Source organism: Penicillium verhagenii (assembly GCF_028828195.1).
Source record: "Penicillium verhagenii strain IBT 33310 chromosome Unknown utg000003l_segment0_segment0, whole genome shotgun sequence".
NCBI lineage: Eukaryota > Fungi > Ascomycota > Eurotiomycetes > Eurotiales > Aspergillaceae > Penicillium > Penicillium verhagenii.
In genome coordinates, this window is record NW_026643167.1 from 4,067,163 (window position 1) to 4,086,212 (window position 19,050).

Sequence of the window (19,050 nt, forward strand, 5' to 3'; positions counted from 1 at the left end):
GGCTACATGCATCCCTCAGAAGGCTCAAGTGCAGCAAGGGTGCATCAATTCTTGCAATACAACTACACTCGTGGGAAAGACCCGGAACTAGAACCAATGACTCCAGGGACCTGTCTCTAAGATCTTGCCAGGCGGTTGCAGTCAAGGCTGCACGAAAAGAGAAGATAACTGTGTTCCCTCTGGAGCTAGATGTCCCGTGGTGATACCTTTCCCATCCATAAAATACTAGCTCTTTTGGCGGTAGCTTCGCTGCTTCATGTCGAATCAACCTTGCAACTTTCAGAGCACCGGCGAAATGGTCTACATAACCAACGATGGAATTTCTGAGGTTGTACAAGGAAAACTACTTCATGCATGTTTTTGTTGCAATGGAAAAACTGGTAAGCGCAGATCTCTCAATGGGTATGAAATATCCAATGCTGATTATTGTCGTCAAATAGACCACTCCTGTCTATTGTCTAAATTTCACAGGAGGCGAAAACCGTAAAACCTCCGGGTCAGATGGAACATCTCACCACAAAGATTCAGCAAATGGAAGGAACGCAGATACAACTGTCATCAGTGTACCGGAATCAGTCCAAGAAAGTCGATAGACTGGAACGCACAATTCGTCAGCTCGAAGCCATGCTGGATGAGAAAGAGGGTCTTGATGAATCTGGCAAGGAAGACTAAGCAGCGACAGACGAACCCGCAGATGGACCGGACATACGGTGTTCCCACGTCTCACTCCACTTCCCCGCGACTTGTGCAAGGCCCTTAATACCCCGGCCTTCCCCACACTTTTCCTTCATCCCTTCTTTCCTTCTTTCCCCTCCAGCGTTAAGATTCTCATCCTGTGCACCCTTTTCCCATTGAAATTCATTTCATTCCTTGCAGTCATTGTAGAATTGCCGCGCTTGACATATCTGTTTCTGGTATGAAATACTATCGATAGACATGTTTTAGTTACACGTCCCGGGTTGGTTTTCGGGAAGAGTGTCATAGTTAGAGAATATCAAAGCCTAGTATGTAACGTCATCATACGACAGACAGCGTCTATGGCAGCGGATAGGCTCACGAAGCCTCTTGCTGTGCAGGAGAATCTCCCATTCTATGAGTAGGCACATGTAAGACTGCGTTTACTAACCAAGACAGATGACGATTTTTAACATTAAGTGATGACGGTGTAGCTGGAGACAGGCTTAGGAGAACTGGTATATTGTTTGTACTTTTATCAAAAATGGGTTATCTTTGTGTCAAACTCCATAATTAAACGATTTCATTGATGAATAAAGTGCCAAGTACATAATATTTAGAAATGGGAACAAGGTATCAAGAAGGCAATGGTCAAAAAGCTCAGAAACAGCAGACCCGGACGATTGAGACAACATTGAATAACTAGTAGGCGTAGAAAGCAACTCGGTGGCGGTATCACGATGTGGCTTGTAGTCAATACTCAGCTATTTCATGTTGTCCAGGCTTTTAACCCATTTCTGTGCTCGTGGTCCAATAATGGCTTTTCGCTCGTAGCAGTCCGGTCCACCAAGGGGCCATTCCTTGAGTCTGACATCACTTGGAAGCTTTGGGTCCGGAGGGTATGTCAAATCCCACACGTAGCGAGGCTCTTGATCCTCCTTCTTCTTGTTTTTATCTTGAGGTGCCAACTTGCGACTGAAAATAGGCCCGAGAGGCCCAATATTGATCGTCGCCTTGCCCGCCTGCTCGGCTCGGTATTGCCCAACGGGGTGGATATACTCGCAAGTGTCACCGAGCGACTCGCCTTTTTCATTGAAAGCGTATAGACCTGGAGTGCGAACATGCTGTCCGTTAATTCGGTACATCTCGCTATAGCTGTCTTCCATCTTGCCCGTTCCCCAGTCATAGAAGCGCTCTTCGGTAAAAAGAGGGACCGGGCCAGGGGTCAAAGGATGGGTAACGGCTGAGACGACCTGCGATGATCTGCGCCAAGCCCAATCTTTCCATGACTCTGGATTTTTTTTCCAGTCCTTGAACTTTCGATTCTGAAGTTTAAAGTTATTTTCGCGGTCCGTGTACTCCTGCATAATGTGCTCCTCGTTCAGAGACAAGTGCTTCTTCACTTGATCAAGCATCCAGGCGTAGGCGATGTTAGACATCTCCTCCATGTTGTCCTTGTTCTGCATAGTGTCCGATGACCCTCCACCGATGTGGATATGATAACCTGGGAACCAAACTTGTAGTAGCTTCGTCGGGTCCTTCATTTTGTTTTCGTGATTCATGCGACGTCGAAGAGCGTCGTTCAATCTTGAGCCGGCGTCCTTGACTTCATGAAAGATCAGTTGAGATACCACGCTGATTGGAGTGTTTTAATTCTTACCTTCCGCCGGGCTGGGGCTTTTTGTGATCTCACTGAGATCACTATAGGCTTTCCTTGCACCTCCCACTGCATCCTTATCATCTGCCTGTGTCTTCCCTGCGTTGTTCGGCTTGGGAGGAATATAAAACAGACTGGGTTTAAACGCCTTGCGCCTTTCATTAAAAGCCAGAGCTTGGAAAGCGTGCTTAATGTCTGAATGGTGATAATTTCAGTCATGGAATGTACATCGAACGCCAGAAGATTTTGAAAACTTGACTCACGCGTCGAAAGCCCCACATTGTGCCACTCATTTTCCCTTTTCACAATCATAGGCACTGTTTGCCCAAACACTTCCGGCATACCTATAGCACCAACCGTGTCATAAACACCAACCACCTCCACTGTCCGCGAATTGGGCTGGGCCCAATCGGCTTCGATAGACTTCATGTCTCGCACAACGCGGCCTTGGGTCTCGGTCTGCTCCCACATCCACTCGAACCAAGCCTTGCTGCGGAAAAATCGTTTGCCTTTGTTCGTCTTCTCGTGTTTAAAGGTCTTATACTGCTTCCACAAATCAGGGAATCTGTTCAGATCCGTCTTCTTGCAGATTCCAATGTCGGTGATAACACCGGCGATGGTGCGAGCAGTGTAGGCGCCCCGAGAAAAGCCGAATACCATGATTTGATCACCAGGGGTATAGTTGAGCACGCAAAAGTTGTACGCCTCGATAACATTACCCTCTAGACCTTGTCCTGTGGCACCTTCATAGGTGGTACTGAGTGGAAGCGAAGTGGTGCCCACTCCGGAATCATACCAGACAATTTGCTCCCAAACTTCTCCGCTGGCATCACTTCCAACGGGGTTGATGGCGCGACAAAGGCGCGTGATATTGGAGGGGACGTTATTCTCTCCTGAGACTGCAGATTGCCAGGTACCATCACAGCAGATGATGATGCGCTTTTGGGACTGGCGATCCTTGTCCAGGACATGGCGCTTCTTGATTCCCAGGTCGTTCTCCTCGCCACCGGTAGAGCTCGTAGAAGGCTTCTTGTAGGACATTGCAACAAAATTGAATAGAATGAAGACCCTATGCGGGGGAAAGCTGATATCTGAGGAACAAGACTGGGTGCAAGTAACTAAAGTGGTTATTATATGCCAGCTTCGATAGGGAGAAGAGAAAAACCATATCGAGTCAGCACTCAAGAACCTCTACTTATGTCCGCTCTTGACTATCATCATGTACCCCTTTTCTGAAGCTCAGCGGCGAGTTCTCGGTTTAAATTCCCAAATCTGTACTTCACGTCAATGAAGCTATCATGGCTAGACTCCAGGCCATTTGTCTGGGTCAACCGGGGATACCCGACACTAAGCCAGTTTGGGCATAGCGTGGCGTTCTTCAGCTTCAAATGTTCCACCAGCGGTTTTTGAGCCAATAGAACCACGACCTCCTCGGCATCAAAAAAATATTTTCTTCATACGGATATGTTCCACGTGGATATTTTGGTCCTTTGGTCTGCAGAATCCTGACAAAACAAGCGAGGAAGGCGTATCGATAGCTCGACGTATCACTTTTCTGCTCATCATAAGCTGAGTGGTAAACAATCGCGTCGGCAAGGGGATTTAAAATAGAATAAGGACTCGGAATTCCTGATTCTCAAAACCGGATTTCATGATCAAATCCATCCAAGTCATCGTCAGACTCGGTTCCAAGTTCATCTTCTACCAACTCACACGATAGAGAATCTTGCAGGCGCTAAAAGTCGGGATCTTTTGAGCCTTTCGGTGATAGATCCCAAACAGCCTGGCCATCGTTATTCACCAAATGGATATCAGTCCCGGCCTTGCGTAGTTCAATGATAGTCTCCATAACAGTGATGACGATCTCGAGATCAACTGCCTCATGCAAAGGAGTATTCCCTTTATTATTTCTGGTATTGAAGTCCGCCTGGCTGTCTAGCCTTAGTAGACGGACCCTGTTGGGAAAATCACACCGAGCTGACATATGAAGAGGAGCATCGCCATTACTGTCCTTGTCGTCGGGGTCCAAAAGCACGTACAAGAGAAATCAGATCACTTCTGAAGACGAAGAATGTTTCTTTCATTCCCCACGTCAGCGACAACTGGTAGGAGGAGCGCCCCCTTTCCGTAGTCAAAGTGGCCATACTATGGTTGTACATGGATGGGCTGGAAGCTGGATGAGCAAAAACAACAAGAAAAAGAAAAGCAAAAACATACAACAGTCAGGATTCGCATGTGGTCACCCACCATACTACTAACTGACCGGCGTGTGGCTTAAGTACGGCTGAGCGGACGGGAAGCCCTGTTCTCCACACCCTATGGTCGTATGTACCAGAATACCACTAAGAATTGCTCATATAGTGTTTCTTATACTGTATCCTAAATCACCGAAATCTGTACTACGTAGTGTATGGTCAAGTCGTATATGAATTCTTACTGAGAATGATGATTTTTTTTAATAAAAAAAACGCCGAGGAGGACGTGAAATACTGTAACCTATGTGAGAAATCCATACGGCGGGTGTCACGAGTTGGCAGTCTTTGTCCGCTGCAAAACAGGAAGGTTTTTCCCATTAGTTTCTAGTTTCTGTCGTCAACCTTAAAGTACTTAAGGTTGATTTTTCTTTCCTGTTTTCTTTCTTTCTCCTTTTCTCTCCTGTATGTGTTTTTCTCGGATGTAGGACCTTACAGCAATTTTATTGCTTTCTTACTTGCCTCGGCACGGAGGGCCCCTCTGGTCGTGGATTGTACTTCTAGGCGGTAGATTTGCTTGATATACCATCATGACTAATTGTTGCGCTTTATCCGCGACATGATGCAGTCATAGAATATCTTCCTTCTAAATAGCCAAGGAGGCTACAGGCGGTGAATTCATTTGAGAATTTCTATACGAACTCGCTAGTTTTAGTTCAAAGACGACCATCCCTCACCCTCCTTGCTTCGAATCGAACGGCTGTAGACATATCGTGATCAATTGACGCTAGGATTACTGCGTGGTCATCCGCTTAACAAAATTCGGAATCTTTGTATGAACTCATAAACCCATGCCTATCTCAGAGCTTGGCATCAAACTCATTAACGATATCGTGAAGTGTAGCGGCTACCTCATGTGGCCGCGAAAGGAAGGGGCTATGGCCGGATCCTTCGAGAGTTCGGATCACCCATTTTTCCTTCCCACCTGCACCCGTCACCATGCTGTCCTGCATTGCGATCGGAATGACCACATCGGCCGTACACCTAATATAGCCCAATCTCCCAGTATAAGAGTCATCCTGCCAGGCTTGGGGAGGCACAATGCCCAGGTTGGCGGCCATGCTCTGAGGGTGAAGCTGCCGGACTGCCCAATCGATGCGATCTTCAGACACGTCTGGGGTATAAAAGAGACTGCGCGGATCTTTGGCGAGGAAAAGACCTTCACTCGGCACGTCCCATGTCACATATGGTAAACCACCAAGGTCGCGAATGACCGCACCTTGGTCCATACCTCCAGGAAAGACGTAGGCACACAGAGCGATCATTCCCAGCACTCCCTTTCCAGAAAGCCCCGTAATAGCAGCGCTCGCAATTGGCCCTCCGTAGGAATGTGCTAGGACAACAACGCGCTTCCCCATAGATATCTGCGATTCCACAACCGACCGTACGTGAGCTGCGTCGTCGAGTTGCGTCGTACCTGCTAACCCACTAACGCATGGTAGGTCGACGGTCTCCACAGCATAGCCGAGGGCCTCGAGCGCGGGGATCTGGAATGTCCAGCACCACGAGCCATGCCATGCGCCATGCACGAGAATGATGGTCGGTTTGGTAGTTGAAGACATATGGAAGAGTATAAGTATACAAACAGATTTGTAAAAATTGCAATTCTTATTCAAGATTCAAAGTTGGAGTAAATGTGCCTTGTCGAACAGCACTTGAGTAGCGGAATATGTATGTAAACAGTGGGCGTGGCTTATGTATGTACTTAAGCGGCGTGCATACACGTGCATACCCCGCTTCCCACAAATGTTTGAAAGCTCCATCTCGAACATTCGATGGAGGTCTACAGTAATTTACAATGACTCGTTACGTACTGAATTCCTATACATTATAAGTCATAAATAGGAATTAATATGCGACTTGACCATATATGAATTACGGTGCTTAAAGATACAGTGTGAAAAACACTATATTATGTACTATAAGTGAATTTCCAGTACATACGACCATAGGGTGTGGAAAACAGGGCTTCCCGTCCGCTCAGCCGTACTTAAGCCACACGCCGGTCAGCTAGTAGTATGGTGGGTGACCACATGCGAATCCTGACTGTTGTATGTTTTTGCATTTTTATGTTTTTCTGTTATCTCCTTTGACGGGGTACTTCTCATCAATTGTGCATGTTCGGAATAACATGTAAGCTGACGCAGCCTAGACTGAGGCTCAGAGGGGCCGATCGCCGATCGTATCCCCATTAACTGTACACATGCAACACTTTGCTCCGCCTTAAGTGCTTGATCCACCTTATACTTGTATTCCTTTCTTACCGGCCTATACTTACCCCTCATAATTACACATTTAGCATCCTACTTAGCACTTAGCTTACAACATTTGAAGCCTATTAATGTGACGTCAACTGTCGTGAGAATCAAGGAATTAGGACAGAGTATTCTGTGATCCGTACATGTATTTCTTAGATTAATATTTTGAATACAGCTCATGGGCCCGTTTCCTAAAATATGGAATATAGACGTATGCATCAAGATTCAAACCGGATATCAACCTTGTAAGTCTCTATGGGGGCCAAAAAACTTCCCCTCGTCACATTAATAACGAGTCAACTAACTAGTTGAAATTGTGTCTGACTAAATAAAGCACTTGAGAGTCGGCACATTTAAAAGAAAGGTATTTCCGATTGTATTTGCGCTTTGCTTCACACTTTTGTTCCACCTCGATATACAAATACGCCATAAATTATTGTCACCAACCAAGACCAAATTTGTGAGGGCTCTAAAATAGAAATTCTGAGCCACGATTCAACTAAATGATCATGTCTGAAGATTTCCCACCCTGCGCGGCCCTTCCTGTCCTCACCCTCCACCCATCTGTCAACCCAGAACAGCTCGATGCTGCTAAAGTTGTCGCCGGTTGACTGTCCTCCTTCACAGATAGTTTGGCCAAGCGCCAGGCAGATGACATCAATGACCATTTTCTTGAAAAGGAGTCATGGTGCAGAGACTTTATCTCTTTCTCATGGGATATCGCGTGTCACAACGGGGCCGAGACCATATCCGAATATCTGAGTAGCTCCAAAACCGGATTCAGGAATCCCAAGGCCAACCAGCCAGGTGCAATGATGTCACAGCTGGCCAATTTAGGGCCAATGCAGTTCATTCAATCCGGGTTTAGCTTCGAAACCGATGTCGGTGTGGGGAGAGGAGTTCTGAGGCTAGCCAGTATTGGGCCCGACCAATGGAAGGCATGGACTATTTTCACCACACTTGAACATCTGAAGGAGCAGGAAGCAGAGACTCAACCCCGTGCTTCGCTTGACTCCATGCAAGTTTTGATTGTAGGCGCAGGTAAACGGACCATACCCAATTCATTTTGAGCAAACAAACAACTCACAATTGACTTTTAGGACATTCGGGACTTTACCTTGCGGCTCATCTGCAAGAACTTGGTCTCAAATATCTCATCGTGGATAAAGCTTCTCGAGTTGGAGATGCATGGCGAACCAGATATGACACAATAAAACTGCACACACCGACTGAAACGGGCCACTATCCGTTTTTGAAATATACGAGTGACTCGCCTCGCTATCTTGACAAAGAAGATATTCTGAAATGGATGGAGCACTATCAGCAGACCCTGGATCTCAAAGTCAGATACGAAACACTCGCGAGGAATATTGAGTATAATGAGTCCACACAGCAGTGGTCAGTCGAATTGCAGACCAATGGCAGTGTGGAAAAAATCAATCCTAAACATGTTGTGCTAGCTACGGGAGTATTTTCTGATATTCCAATTCGCCCGGACCTCCCCGGCGAGAAGTTATTCAAGGGGCAGATCTACCATACTTTGACCCACAAAACCGCAACTTCTATCCCAGACTTGCAAAATAAAAAGGTCACTATCATCGGTGCTGGAACCTCCGCGCATGACGTTGCCCAGGACTTCGTTAATCATGGAGTTGGCACTGTCACGATGGTGCAACGTTCGTCCATGTTCGTAACTTCTCTTGACTAAATGGAAAAGTTTCAGACATCACTGTGGAACACTCCAGGAGTAAGCACCGAAGATGCTGACCTTTTGGCAAACTCTTTGCCGACTGCTGTAGTTCGCACTCTGGGTCTGGGAATGACCCAGATGATTACGGCAAATGACAAAGCCATGTTGGACGGACTGGAAAAGGCAGGATTGGCCGTGAAAAGAGACGAAGGAGAGAATTTGCTCGACTATCTTCTGGTCAACGGAGGTCATTTCTACTTTGACCAAGGAGCATCCCAAATGATCATCGACGGTCGGATCAAGGTCCAGAGATGTGAACAAGGGGTCCAAGGATTTGACGCGGAGGGAATCATCCTTGGCGATGGTACCAAGATCCAATCCGATATTGTCATTCTGGCAACGGGTGTCCATGGTGCCGATAAGATGATTGAGCAAATCGTGGCAAAGGAGTTTATGGATAAGGTAGGAGATGTGGCCAGCCTCGACGATAGCCAAGAGCGGAAAGGTGTAAGTTCGGTATTCATTAGAGAATTTCCAAATTCCGAATGACTGACATCGCTTCTAGGTGTGGAGGCCGACCGGTGTTCCAGGCTTCTGGTTCATGGCGGGCAATTTTGTATGGTCAAGACAATTCGCTCCTGTGCTGGCTTTGCAAATCGCTGCTGTTGAGCGGGCGCTGCGTGGTTACGAGTCACCGGAGTAGAATGGGAACTGTTGGTCATGGTGTCAGTTCACAGGTCAAATGTAGTATGGAGAACAGAGTTCATCATGTCACGTTTTTTCCACTCTGAACCTTGGAAGCTCATGGCACAGTACGATAGTACGATCAAGCCGGAGGGCCTCAAGTTGACGTGTTACCATTTGAAAATGTCAAGGATTTTGTATTGAGCAAGATTTGTAGAGAAGTGAAAGGAAAGATGGAATATACGCTATGTCAACTCATACATTACATCTTGGCTTTACTTGTTATTTCATTTGACTGATTTGAAAGAAGCTGACTGCACGCGGCCCGCGGAGACTCTTGGGCACTAGGTGACCAGTGTTATTTTAAGCTTTTCTTTTTTTGTCTTTTTACCTTCTGATTCATTCATTTTCTTGATCTTCAATAAATACTTTAATTCAATTTTTCTTGCCAGCTGGGCACTTGTCAAATTCCGCAAGCCTCTCCCCTATACGGGAATTCCCTTGTAGATCCGTTCCGATCTGTTCCTTTACTGCCGCTGCTTCAAACCACGGTGCTGTGGTATTTTTTCTTACTTTCCCAAATCCGCCTCTAGAGTGTGGTATATGGAACAGGAATATCAGTATCGTTTCCAACAAAAACAATAGCCATATCTAAATATTGATGGTTCTTTGCGAGATCTAAATCTCGCACGACCACCAAGTATGGAGTCCCAAATTTGGCGGTGTGAGGAGGCGCTGCATCCATCGCCGAGAATCGAGATAGGCGATGGTCATCCACGCTTCTCACCAATCACCAGCAACATAGTCCGATAGTGGACCCACAGTCACCCTGCAGCGGTCCGATCTGCGATCTGTCGGCGAATTCTGCAGTGCAGCCAGGTGTTAATTTGTTCGGAGTAGTTCGTACGTGCCGATGAAGTGGAGCCATAGCGAGCTGACCGGAGCCGAGATGAGGGGTGTTGAACTTACCAGGCAGTGGGGTTAGGCTCAGGGGTGACTATACATAAACACATGTGCAGCTAGATTTCTCGTGAACGCGACTGAGAAGAATCGACGCGTGTCTCTTGTTTTGCTCTACCTGCACCTGCAAGTATCCACCCGTCGAAAATCTAAACATGGCTGTCCGTATAGATGTCAACCTCTTTGATGGCAGTGAGGGTAAAGCCAAGAAGACCAACTGCGTCCCTTTGAAAGACTTCGACATCTCCAAAAAAACACTCGGAGACGTACGAACGGCCCTGATCGACAATGGAGGCCTCGACGCCAGCAGGTGTGTTATATTCATTACCTGAGAGGTGAACACGACGAGCTAATGGCTATCTAGAGCGGGGTCTGCATTCTGCAGTGCGACTGGTGCCAAGGTCAATGATTCTACTTCATTTGTAGACTACTTGGACATTCTCTCCGATGATACGGAGGAAGAAAAGCAAGATGCGGAGGAAACAGAGGAATCAGAGAAGTCGGAAAAAATCAACAAAACGGAGAAGAAGGAGAAGACAGAAAAGTCATCTACAGTCACTGTTCACAACGTTTACATCAAGTCTACGGACAAGAAAAGCACCGATCGGAAAGCAGAGGCGAAGGAGCTCATCAAGAAAGAGCTGAACCTGAAGCTGAGTGTACTATTATCACGAGATCCTCACGTTATATTCATACAGAAATTGACAATGCATGCAGGACAAGCCCGAACTTCTCAAAGCGTCAATCGAACAGCTAGCTAGCTCCTTCGATCGCGCAGACTGGGTGGCCGAGGGCAATGAGACAACTGTGTAAGAGATTCAAATGCGATTTTTCAAGTAACCAACCACTGACCAGATCCAACCTCAGAAACCCAGCCGAGCTGTCCGAGAAAGATTGGAACTCTGTCATTCGCAACAACAACCTTTTGAGTGCCCACCGGCTTGTCTTTTCGAACCTGGGGCGACTTACCGATGGAACAAAGAAGGTCAAGTTTCGCAGAATTGAGCGTGCTCCCTACAGCGGTGAGTTAGCTAAATCTTTTCTGGTGATAACAATAGTTTTCTAACTACTTTTTAGCCTTTGTGTTAAAGCCCAGAAAGTTCGCTCTGCATGAAATCCCCAACGCGGATGTCAAGGTCGAAGTTTGTTCCCGAAATTATGATATAACGGTGGGAAAGTGCTAACATTACTTCAGCAAGAGTTCCATATTCCTCGGTACACTGTCGGGGACGATTCCTATGTGGATGCTTTTGAAACCAAGTCTTCCGTATCGTCAGCCATGGCACGCAGCTCATTCTCTTCAATTGAGGCTGAAGCTTCCTTGTAGGTCGTTCTCGAACCTTGCTGGGCACCATCTAATTACTTAACAGGGAAGGTGGAGCATTCGGCTTTAATGCTGCTGTCAGTGCTGGCTTCTCCCAGAGTGAGAGCAATGCTCTGAGCACGCAAAGCACTTCTGACACTAGTACCATGAACATCACTTACAACGTAAGTTTTGCAGGTCTATTTATTCGGTACCAAGCAGCTCATGAATACCTTGACTAGTTCCCTCGCGTTGTTCTGTATTTGGATCAATTTGGCGTTGACCTGTCGAAAGAATGCGCGGAGGACATGGCGGATGTCAAGGATGCGGCGTCCCTGATCGCTTTCCATCATAAATACGGTAGGTTCTGAAGTAATGGGCACTCACCATGCGCAAAGCTAATCAGAACCAGGTCACTTCTTTGCCACCCGGATTGAGCTAGGAGGCAGGTTATTCTCATCCGAAAAGTTCTCCGCCCTTGGTTCAAGTACCGAAGAAGAGGCTGCCACGGCCATGAAGATTGCCGCTGCCGCATCCTTCTCTTCCACCTATGTGTCTGGAAGCGCCAATTATGGCCAAGAGGACCAGTCCAAATCCCAGAGCTCCAAATCCAACCGAAGCATGCAGAGCGCTATTTCATGGCAGGCCCAAGGCGGAGACACGTTGCTGTGTAACAAGTAAGTTACTGTTTTGAATCTCCTCCCACATAAGCTAAATTTACTGCGAAGCCCGCCTGCATGGTGTCCGACCGTTGCCCCGCCTCAGAATTGGAGAGTTATCAAGGTAATATCGATTCCCCCCCTCACTATACCTATACTCGCTCTGATAACAGATTACAGCAAGAGGATGTTACCCCGCTCGGTGAATTCATCGGCCAGATTCCTGGCTACGAGGATATCCCAGATAAATTCCAGCGCATTGCGGAGGTTACAAGGAAGAAGGAGATTGTTAGCTTCCGTATCAGCCTTCAAGATTACCAGAGACGGGACGCCAAGAAGCCTGAGTATCTGTCACTGCATCATGCCTGGAAAATCAGTAAGTTCTCTCCGTATCCGGCCAATGTTAACGAAAAGGTCACTGACCTTTTTTTTTCCTTCAAGAGGGGGAGGTGGAAGATGCGTTGACAGAACCAGAGGCAACTCCCTCCGGTGCTGTCGCTATTCTGACCCAAACGAGTAAACTGATACGTGGCGAATTTAATACTGCAACACTTCCGGAACCCATCCTGAATATCATCAACAACGGATACCCCGGAGTTGCTCTGGAAGAGACCAGCTTGTTCAATGTTTTCGACGTTGAAGTTGAGACGCTGCTGAACCAAGCCCCCGCAGTAAGCTTTCCTCCCATTAATACAAGTACCACTTTCTAATGGACCCGGACAGATCGAATTCAGAAAACGGTATCATCTTTACAACCGGAAACGGGACCTTTGGCTCCGAGCTTTCACAATCACCGTCAAGGGTGAAGAGGTTACTCTGCTCGCTGCCGGGCCCAAGAATCAGGCGACTTTGTTCGAGTTCCGAGATAAACAGCGAGAGGGCCCGATGCGAAATGGTGACAGCTGTAGCTTGATGGTCTACGGGCCTGACGGAAAGCAAAAAGGTCTGATGGCCCTGGCATTGAAGGGAGATGGCAGTTCCATTGGCGCGATGCCCTACAGCGTCAGTAACGAGAAGTGGTTGCGTTTCTCGAGTTTGTCGATTGTGGACCAGGAAGATGTGCCAGTCTAGACTAGATGGCTTTTGGAGCAATTTGAGAGGTTTCTAGATGAAAAATTTGTTCTTGCTTTTTGACTGATCCTTTCCCAAATTTATCTTTGTCTTTGGTCTCTGTCTCCAACATTGAAAGTATTGATTGATGACCTGGATTGACGGGCCTAAAGTTATGTAGGCTCACACAGACAGATTACCAATGAAGAGTTTCAGTTCATGAAACATTTGAATGAGGCTGGGTAGGCACCTGGCGAGCCGCTGACCTTAGAAATAATTCATTCACTCCGATGGATTAATTAAACACAAAAGCGTTTACCCATTGAAAATGAGCCTTTGGTATGGCTCAATAAAAAATATCGCTCGTTTTAAACTTAGGGTTTCAACTACGAGCACCGGTCATACCAATGAGCACCAGAAGCACTGAATCATATGATACAAGGCAGTATATACTAGTAATCGTTGGATGTCGGATTGGAGATGATCACTTCACTATTCATCAGCTTCCTTTTTGAATTTAAGGAGATATCACAAAAGGAGCCGGTGTCAAGCACGCGATTTCCGTTGCTTATCATGAGAATAATAACACTTGACTTGTTTCAAATGTTACAGGACATGGTCATCTTCATCATCAGAATCAAAGAGATCCCGGTCAGATGGTTCTTCATCGGGGAGATATAATGGCCCATCATCACTCCAGTCCCACTCGGAATCATCCATATCTGCTAAGAGCATTTGAGAACCATTGATACAATCAGTGGTGACCATCTCAAAACCTGGATGCTTATGACAAAGTATCCTCAGCATCCTGATATTCGAAAGACCAGTTGCGATCTCCGTAGCAGCCGTAACCATTCTGTCATTGAGATCATATGCAGATATCGCCTCCTTGCAATGACGACTGAATCCTGCTTTGAGTAGATGGTCTTCTTTGAGACTCAGATTGATGATTATGCTCTCGATTTTCGAACTTTTATCGAATTCAAGTACTCTTGGGCAGATATGGCGCACCCTCAGTTGAAGGGATCGGAGAGAGGGTATCTTGAGCGCTATGTGGGAGCAAAAATGATCCTTGTCCTGAATATTGGAACCACTGGTATCAATTGTGAGATCGGAAAGAATAGAGAATGGAAGGACTCTCAAAATATGGCCTAACGAACACTCCTTAAGGTAGTCTGTGTATGATTCAAGAGGCCTTTCTGCACTGAAATAGCCATTGGCGTGTAATGTGAAAGTTTTCAGCTGAGTACAGTATGGTAATATGGAGGAGAGCACATCATTGAAATTAGTATCAAGCTTATCAACCTGTTGGTCCGATACAGGCTTAAGATCGATTTTCAGTCGTCGTAAAGACTTTTTCAATAAGCTGAGAGACGGTGATGGAATTCCATTAAGCTGGTTTGCGTGCACAGCTAAGTCCTCTAAGAGAATAGATTCTGCAAGTCCGTACCACCACTTGGACACAAGTAGACAGCAGGCTTCCTGCTTTCGGAGTGAATCACTGCCCACAAGACGAAGGATGGTGACTAGAATCTCCAATGGGAGGTCTTGGAGGGGCATGATTGGGTTATCGTATCAATATGTTGAAATATTATAATTCTTTCCTGGTTTGACTGCTATCGCTATGCGTGCATTGATAGGGATTTGTGGCCCGAAAGGGGAAAGAGGGGTGAACGGGATGGATAGCTCGGATTAAGGTTGCACCCGTCCCGGGCCTATTATTGACGAACATCATTGGAGGAGGCCACATCGGCGCTTCAGGGCTATGCAGGATATTCAAGTGCAAAATAGTCTTGATCGGGCCATTGAGGTGAAGGACCTGAGGACTAGGGCGGCAAGAGAAGTTTCCTAGACGAATCAAAAAGACAAGAAAAAACAAAAACATACAACAGTCAGGATTCGCATGTGGTCACCCACCATACTACTAACTGACCGGCGTGTGGCTTAAGTACGGCTGAGCGGACGGGAAGCCCTGTTCTCCACACCCTATGGTCGTATGTACCAGCATTACCTGTGGAATAAACTATAATGTGTAAATACAGTATGAAGGGGTGATTTCTCGTCGCGCGACGGCGGGTTAGTTCTCCTTCTCTGGAGAGAGCACACAATACAACATCCATTGATTGTTCCTCTCTTCCCTTCCAAAGACAACCTCAATTGCTTTTCGATCCTTAGAAGACATTTATGAAATTAAATTCATATACGCAGGATAAACTCATTTGTAATAGAGAAGCACACGTTGACGTACCAGTGGCACCTGGAAGTTCGAGTTGACACCTCAAGTTCCGGTCGATCCGGCAGATGCTTGCAATAGAGAGGCATTTATTGTTTATCTATTATTTACTAGTACAAAACATCTTTTTTAAAGTTTGCACCACGCGAAGTGCTGTAATTAGTACCTTGACCCATAGCAAGATTCAACATTTGAAGGATCAAGTTGGCCCACATGCATGCATGTGCGGAGTATGTACCATGTCTGTGTGGACACCCGGAGATACCAACATAGCCTCTACCCGATAACTTTGGACTCTTCTCCGTTCCCCCAGATCACCCTTTTCCCTGTACCCCCTTTCCCCTCCCACCAACTCGAGATTCCATTTTTCGGCCTCGCAAAATGCCGCTATCGGATCTTCCGGTCGAGTTGCTAGAAAGGATTTGCAGTGATCTCGAGACGCTCGATTTGAATTCGCTTCGGCTTACATGCAAGGCATTATTACAAAAATCCCAAATTTTCTATGATCACCGCCATTATGGGACAATATGGATAATGGTAACGAGTTACAGCCTACGCTGTTTGAAAGAGATCGCTCAGGATGATTATCTGAGAACTTTGGTGAAAGAGCTTGTCATTTTACCAGTGATGTTTGAAGACCAAAAGACTATGAAACACTACCCAACATTTCAAGAGTCTCCTTTCGGGGGGTACTCATGGTCGCGCACAAACTGGGGGGCTTCTGAAACTGAGATGAGGTTCGAGAGTTATAAAAGCTCCGTGGCAGATCATGAAAAAGCTCTCAAATCTCTTCAGGGGGTTCTTGAGGGCTGCTTAGCGCACTTCACCAACCTTGATAGCTTTCGACTACAACGCGAAAGCACAGGTGATCTTCTCAGAGCCACAACCTTTCCTGGGTGTCTCGGCCTGGGGAAATTTAGAAATCAGTTGAAGCTTCACCCTAACCGGTATATGGTAGATTCCATAACTGACAACATGGACAAAGTCGGCAAAGTTGGTGGTATTGTTCTTGATGCGCTATTTAAAGCCATTATTGTAAACAATCGAAATATTCGAAAACTTGAGACATGCGCAGATCGACATGGCGTGACCTTTTCCAAGCTAAAATTGACATCGACTGAATTCCAAGTCCTGATTTCTCTCGTTAAGGGGATTCAATCTCTACATATTTGCCCTCGACGGTTCCACCAAAGAGGGGTCAAACAATGTTTATAGAAAGGAATAAAACTCAGGTTAGAATTATAGACTTGCATTTACGACATTTAGACCAAGCGTCATCCTATTTTCTCATTTTTATCAAGCGAGAGTACAATGCTTCATATGCGAGACTTTTAAATTTGTCGCTTATGTTTAATATCCCACCTGATCGAGTTATAACTCCGCTGCCACCAATATCGATATCACCGCCGTCATTTCCCCCAATGTGTCCACTGGCTCTTCTTCAAGGATAATGATGGTCAGGGCATGAGCTGCTGTGCTTGTTGCAGCTGCTTTGGCAACATTGAATGATGATGCTTATTGCTAGCTACCTCGGACCTACACTGAGATGTATAAAGTACCTTTGCTATCTGCAAATAATGAGTCTCCTAATGGGCCACCCGGTAACAATTCGAATCAAAACAACACCACCTGTTTTCCCATGTGCGAAAGATACACCTCCCAGGGGATGATTGTTTCAGAAGCCCAGAAATTTGACAAAAATTCTCGAGCTCGTGTATAATTCCCCATGCCAAAGCACTGCATATTATTCATCCGATTTTGGATATATTGGCGTTCGTTATTGATCTCGGTTTCGCAACCGGCAGTAAACATGGGCCACAGAATAAGAATATTTGCCGAGGAAAAGGGCCCTATCCGTTGAATGGAGTCGATAATTTTGGTGACGTCTTTCCTAACCTTGATGTGGTTCCTAGGAAGGCTCTGTACACGACGGTGGAGGTATAGCAAAGCAGAGTACACAAATGCAAGGTGGGTATACTGTAGCTCTGTAGCAAGGTCACCCATGCTGTCTATTTGCGCTTCAGAGACAGTCACACCGATTAAATGAGAGATTTTGGCTTCAAGCATCTCTGCCTCTGCAGTCGTCGACGGCAGCTCCTGGCGCTTCGCTAACTGTGGCAGTTGTGCAAGAAGTGGAGCCAACTTCAAGGAATAACCAAGAATATCGTCGATCTCATCAACAAATTGGGATGGTACTTGGTTTAATAGTTCGCTTTGAACAGCGTGAAGTCCCGAAAATCCCGCCAGAACATCCATACTTATGCACCACTTCACCAAGCATTGGGCATAGGGTTCGATTCGGGAAGTTTCCCTCTGATTCTTCATAAATGCAGTAAGTAATCGAATGACTCCATCAAGGTGGACATTCCATATATCCATGTTTCCGTTACAGACATCATTTGTGCACAGTGTCATTGCCGTCGTAACGGTTTCGGGTTTCAGCATTTCATCCTCGTCTGCGAGCGCGCAACGCAAATTGGAGATTGCCAAATTTGTATATTTTAGACCGGCTACTATTGATCTCTGGTGCGTTTCTTGCTGAACAAGACGACTGTGGTGGCTGCAGGCCGCTGCCAGCAGCGCATATAGAAGATGAGGTTTTTCCAGAGCACCAGTTATCATTCTTTGGAGAAAAACTGGTGGAGCTGCTGGGAAAAGTCTTGTAGCAGTTTCGGTTCGGAAAACGTGCATTAAAAAACGAGATTCTGCTGTTGACAAGAATGGAGACAAATACATGAGCGGTTGGTGTGCCATGTGCCCGGTGTTTTTGATAACTTCCTGTAAAGGGACGATAGAACCGTCCGCAGATATGACAGCGTTACCTTGGGAATATGGGGTATTATGACATTCGGGGCTGTTTTTGTCTCGTCCCTGGCTGATAATACCCAATTTGTATATGCAGCCTTTCGGATAGCGTGTGCAGCGTGAACATATGGGCTTACCCAAGTCGCACTTCGGAGTGAGTTAGCAGGGCGAAATTGATTGCCAGTAGGGAAATATCTTTACTTTGACTTTTTTCCTTCGACACTCTGTACAGCCATCTCGTCTCCTTCGTAACTGATCGCTGCTTGACATTGATTTTCACAATTGCAAATGCGTGCTTTCAGAAATTAATTAAGTGGCAGTGAGGGTTGTAGGAAAATGAGTACTTGTCAATTCTTAACATTGAATCGTTGATCTTTGATCTTAAATCCGCAGGGCAATAATAAGGCGAAGAAGGTCGGTCACGTCGGAGGTGACCAAAATCTGAGCTTACGTAATATTTAACACGCATTTTGGACAATCTCGTTATGACTAAGCTCAGCACTCTTCCTCCATTTTTACTGCGCTTTTTCATTCACCAGCCTAATGACGGAAAAATCAGAAGCAAAGTCGCTCTTGAACCAATTTATCCATATGGTCTTGACTCTTGGCTGGTGAGTTCCATTTTTGGGTGCGTTATGGAGACACCTACTCCGCACTGGCTTTTGATTCGCCGGATCGGCAACCTGTCCTAAAAGGGGTTAGGGCCATTGAAATGCATACACTCTCCAATTCGTGGACGAGTCCAAAAATAAAATCATAAAGAACCTGGGCTTTTCCATATTTGTTCTGACTCAGTGCTTCTAATTCTGATTTCCTCGGACCTT

General features: G+C 46.2%; 8 protein-coding genes across 8 annotated transcripts, besides 5 other annotated features; 4 read left to right on the forward strand and 4 right to left on the reverse strand.

Annotated features, from left to right (window-relative positions):
- Nucleotides 1-314: 314 nt before the first annotated feature.
- On the forward strand, nt 315-672 carry N7466_002866 (uncharacterized protein; the record flags this gene model as incomplete). The annotated part of the gene is made up of 2 exons (XM_057162264.1): nt 315-380; nt 472-672. The coding sequence occupies 2 exons, from the start codon at nt 315-317 to the stop codon at nt 670-672; spliced, it is 267 nt and encodes an 88-aa protein (XP_057025549.1).
- A 767-nt stretch (nt 673-1,439) lies between these two features.
- On the reverse strand, nt 1,440-3,373 carry N7466_002867 (T6SS phospholipase effector Tle1-like catalytic domain-containing protein; the record flags this gene model as incomplete). Its single annotated transcript, XM_057162265.1, has 3 exons — nt 1,440-2,281; nt 2,336-2,527; nt 2,596-3,373. 3 exons carry the CDS (start codon nt 3,371-3,373, stop codon nt 1,440-1,442), a joined length of 1,812 nt encoding a protein of 603 aa, XP_057025550.1.
- Nucleotides 3,374-4,067: 694 nt separating this feature from the next.
- Nucleotides 4,068-4,343: a sequence feature (Protein overlapping with rRNA (N7466_002868, KAJ5939734.1) was converted to a misc_feature.).
- Nucleotides 4,344-4,371: 28 nt separating this feature from the next.
- Nucleotides 4,372-4,505: a sequence feature (Protein overlapping with rRNA (N7466_002868, KAJ5939734.1) was converted to a misc_feature.).
- Nucleotides 4,506-4,595: 90 nt separating this feature from the next.
- Nucleotides 4,596-4,674: a sequence feature (Protein overlapping with rRNA (N7466_002868, KAJ5939734.1) was converted to a misc_feature.).
- A 710-nt stretch (nt 4,675-5,384) lies between these two features.
- On the reverse strand, nt 5,385-6,146 carry N7466_002869 (alpha/beta hydrolase; the record flags this gene model as incomplete). Its single annotated transcript, XM_057162267.1, has 1 exon — nt 5,385-6,146. The coding sequence occupies one exon, from the start codon at nt 6,144-6,146 to the stop codon at nt 5,385-5,387; it is 762 nt and encodes a 253-aa protein (XP_057025552.1).
- Nucleotides 6,147-7,351: 1,205 nt separating this feature from the next.
- Nucleotides 7,352-9,235, forward strand: N7466_002870 (flavin-containing monooxygenase; the record flags this gene model as incomplete). Its single annotated transcript, XM_057162268.1, has 5 exons — nt 7,352-7,448; nt 7,470-7,883; nt 7,943-8,532; nt 8,566-9,039; nt 9,098-9,235. The coding sequence occupies 5 exons, from the start codon at nt 7,352-7,354 to the stop codon at nt 9,233-9,235; spliced, it is 1,713 nt and encodes a 570-aa protein (XP_057025553.1).
- A 1,096-nt stretch (nt 9,236-10,331) lies between these two features.
- On the forward strand, nt 10,332-11,360 carry N7466_002871 (uncharacterized protein; the record flags this gene model as incomplete). Its single annotated transcript, XM_057162269.1, has 5 exons — nt 10,332-10,486; nt 10,541-10,835; nt 10,894-10,983; nt 11,057-11,198; nt 11,254-11,360. 5 exons carry the CDS (start codon nt 10,332-10,334, stop codon nt 11,358-11,360), a joined length of 789 nt encoding a protein of 262 aa, XP_057025554.1.
- Nucleotides 11,361-11,455: 95 nt separating this feature from the next.
- N7466_002872 (uncharacterized protein) lies at nt 11,456-13,209 on the forward strand (the record flags this gene model as incomplete). The annotated part of the gene is made up of 8 exons (XM_057162270.1): nt 11,456-11,499; nt 11,547-11,664; nt 11,722-11,839; nt 11,892-12,156; nt 12,208-12,262; nt 12,319-12,514; nt 12,736-12,809; nt 12,862-13,209. 8 exons carry the CDS (start codon nt 11,456-11,458, stop codon nt 13,207-13,209), a joined length of 1,218 nt encoding a protein of 405 aa, XP_057025555.1.
- Nucleotides 13,210-13,794: 585 nt separating this feature from the next.
- Nucleotides 13,795-14,748, reverse strand: N7466_002873 (uncharacterized protein; the record flags this gene model as incomplete). The annotated part of the gene is made up of 1 exon (XM_057162271.1): nt 13,795-14,748. One exon carries the CDS (start codon nt 14,746-14,748, stop codon nt 13,795-13,797), a length of 954 nt encoding a protein of 317 aa, XP_057025556.1.
- Nucleotides 14,749-14,779: 31 nt separating this feature from the next.
- Nucleotides 14,780-15,036: a sequence feature (Protein overlapping with rRNA (N7466_002874, KAJ5939740.1) was converted to a misc_feature.).
- An 85-nt stretch (nt 15,037-15,121) lies between these two features.
- Nucleotides 15,122-15,308: a sequence feature (Protein overlapping with rRNA (N7466_002874, KAJ5939740.1) was converted to a misc_feature.).
- A 1,727-nt stretch (nt 15,309-17,035) lies between these two features.
- On the reverse strand, nt 17,036-18,157 carry N7466_002875 (transcription factor domain-containing protein; the record flags this gene model as incomplete). Its single annotated transcript, XM_057162273.1, has 1 exon — nt 17,036-18,157. One exon carries the CDS (start codon nt 18,155-18,157, stop codon nt 17,036-17,038), a length of 1,122 nt encoding a protein of 373 aa, XP_057025558.1.
- Between the last annotated feature and the right edge of the window lie 893 nt (nt 18,158-19,050).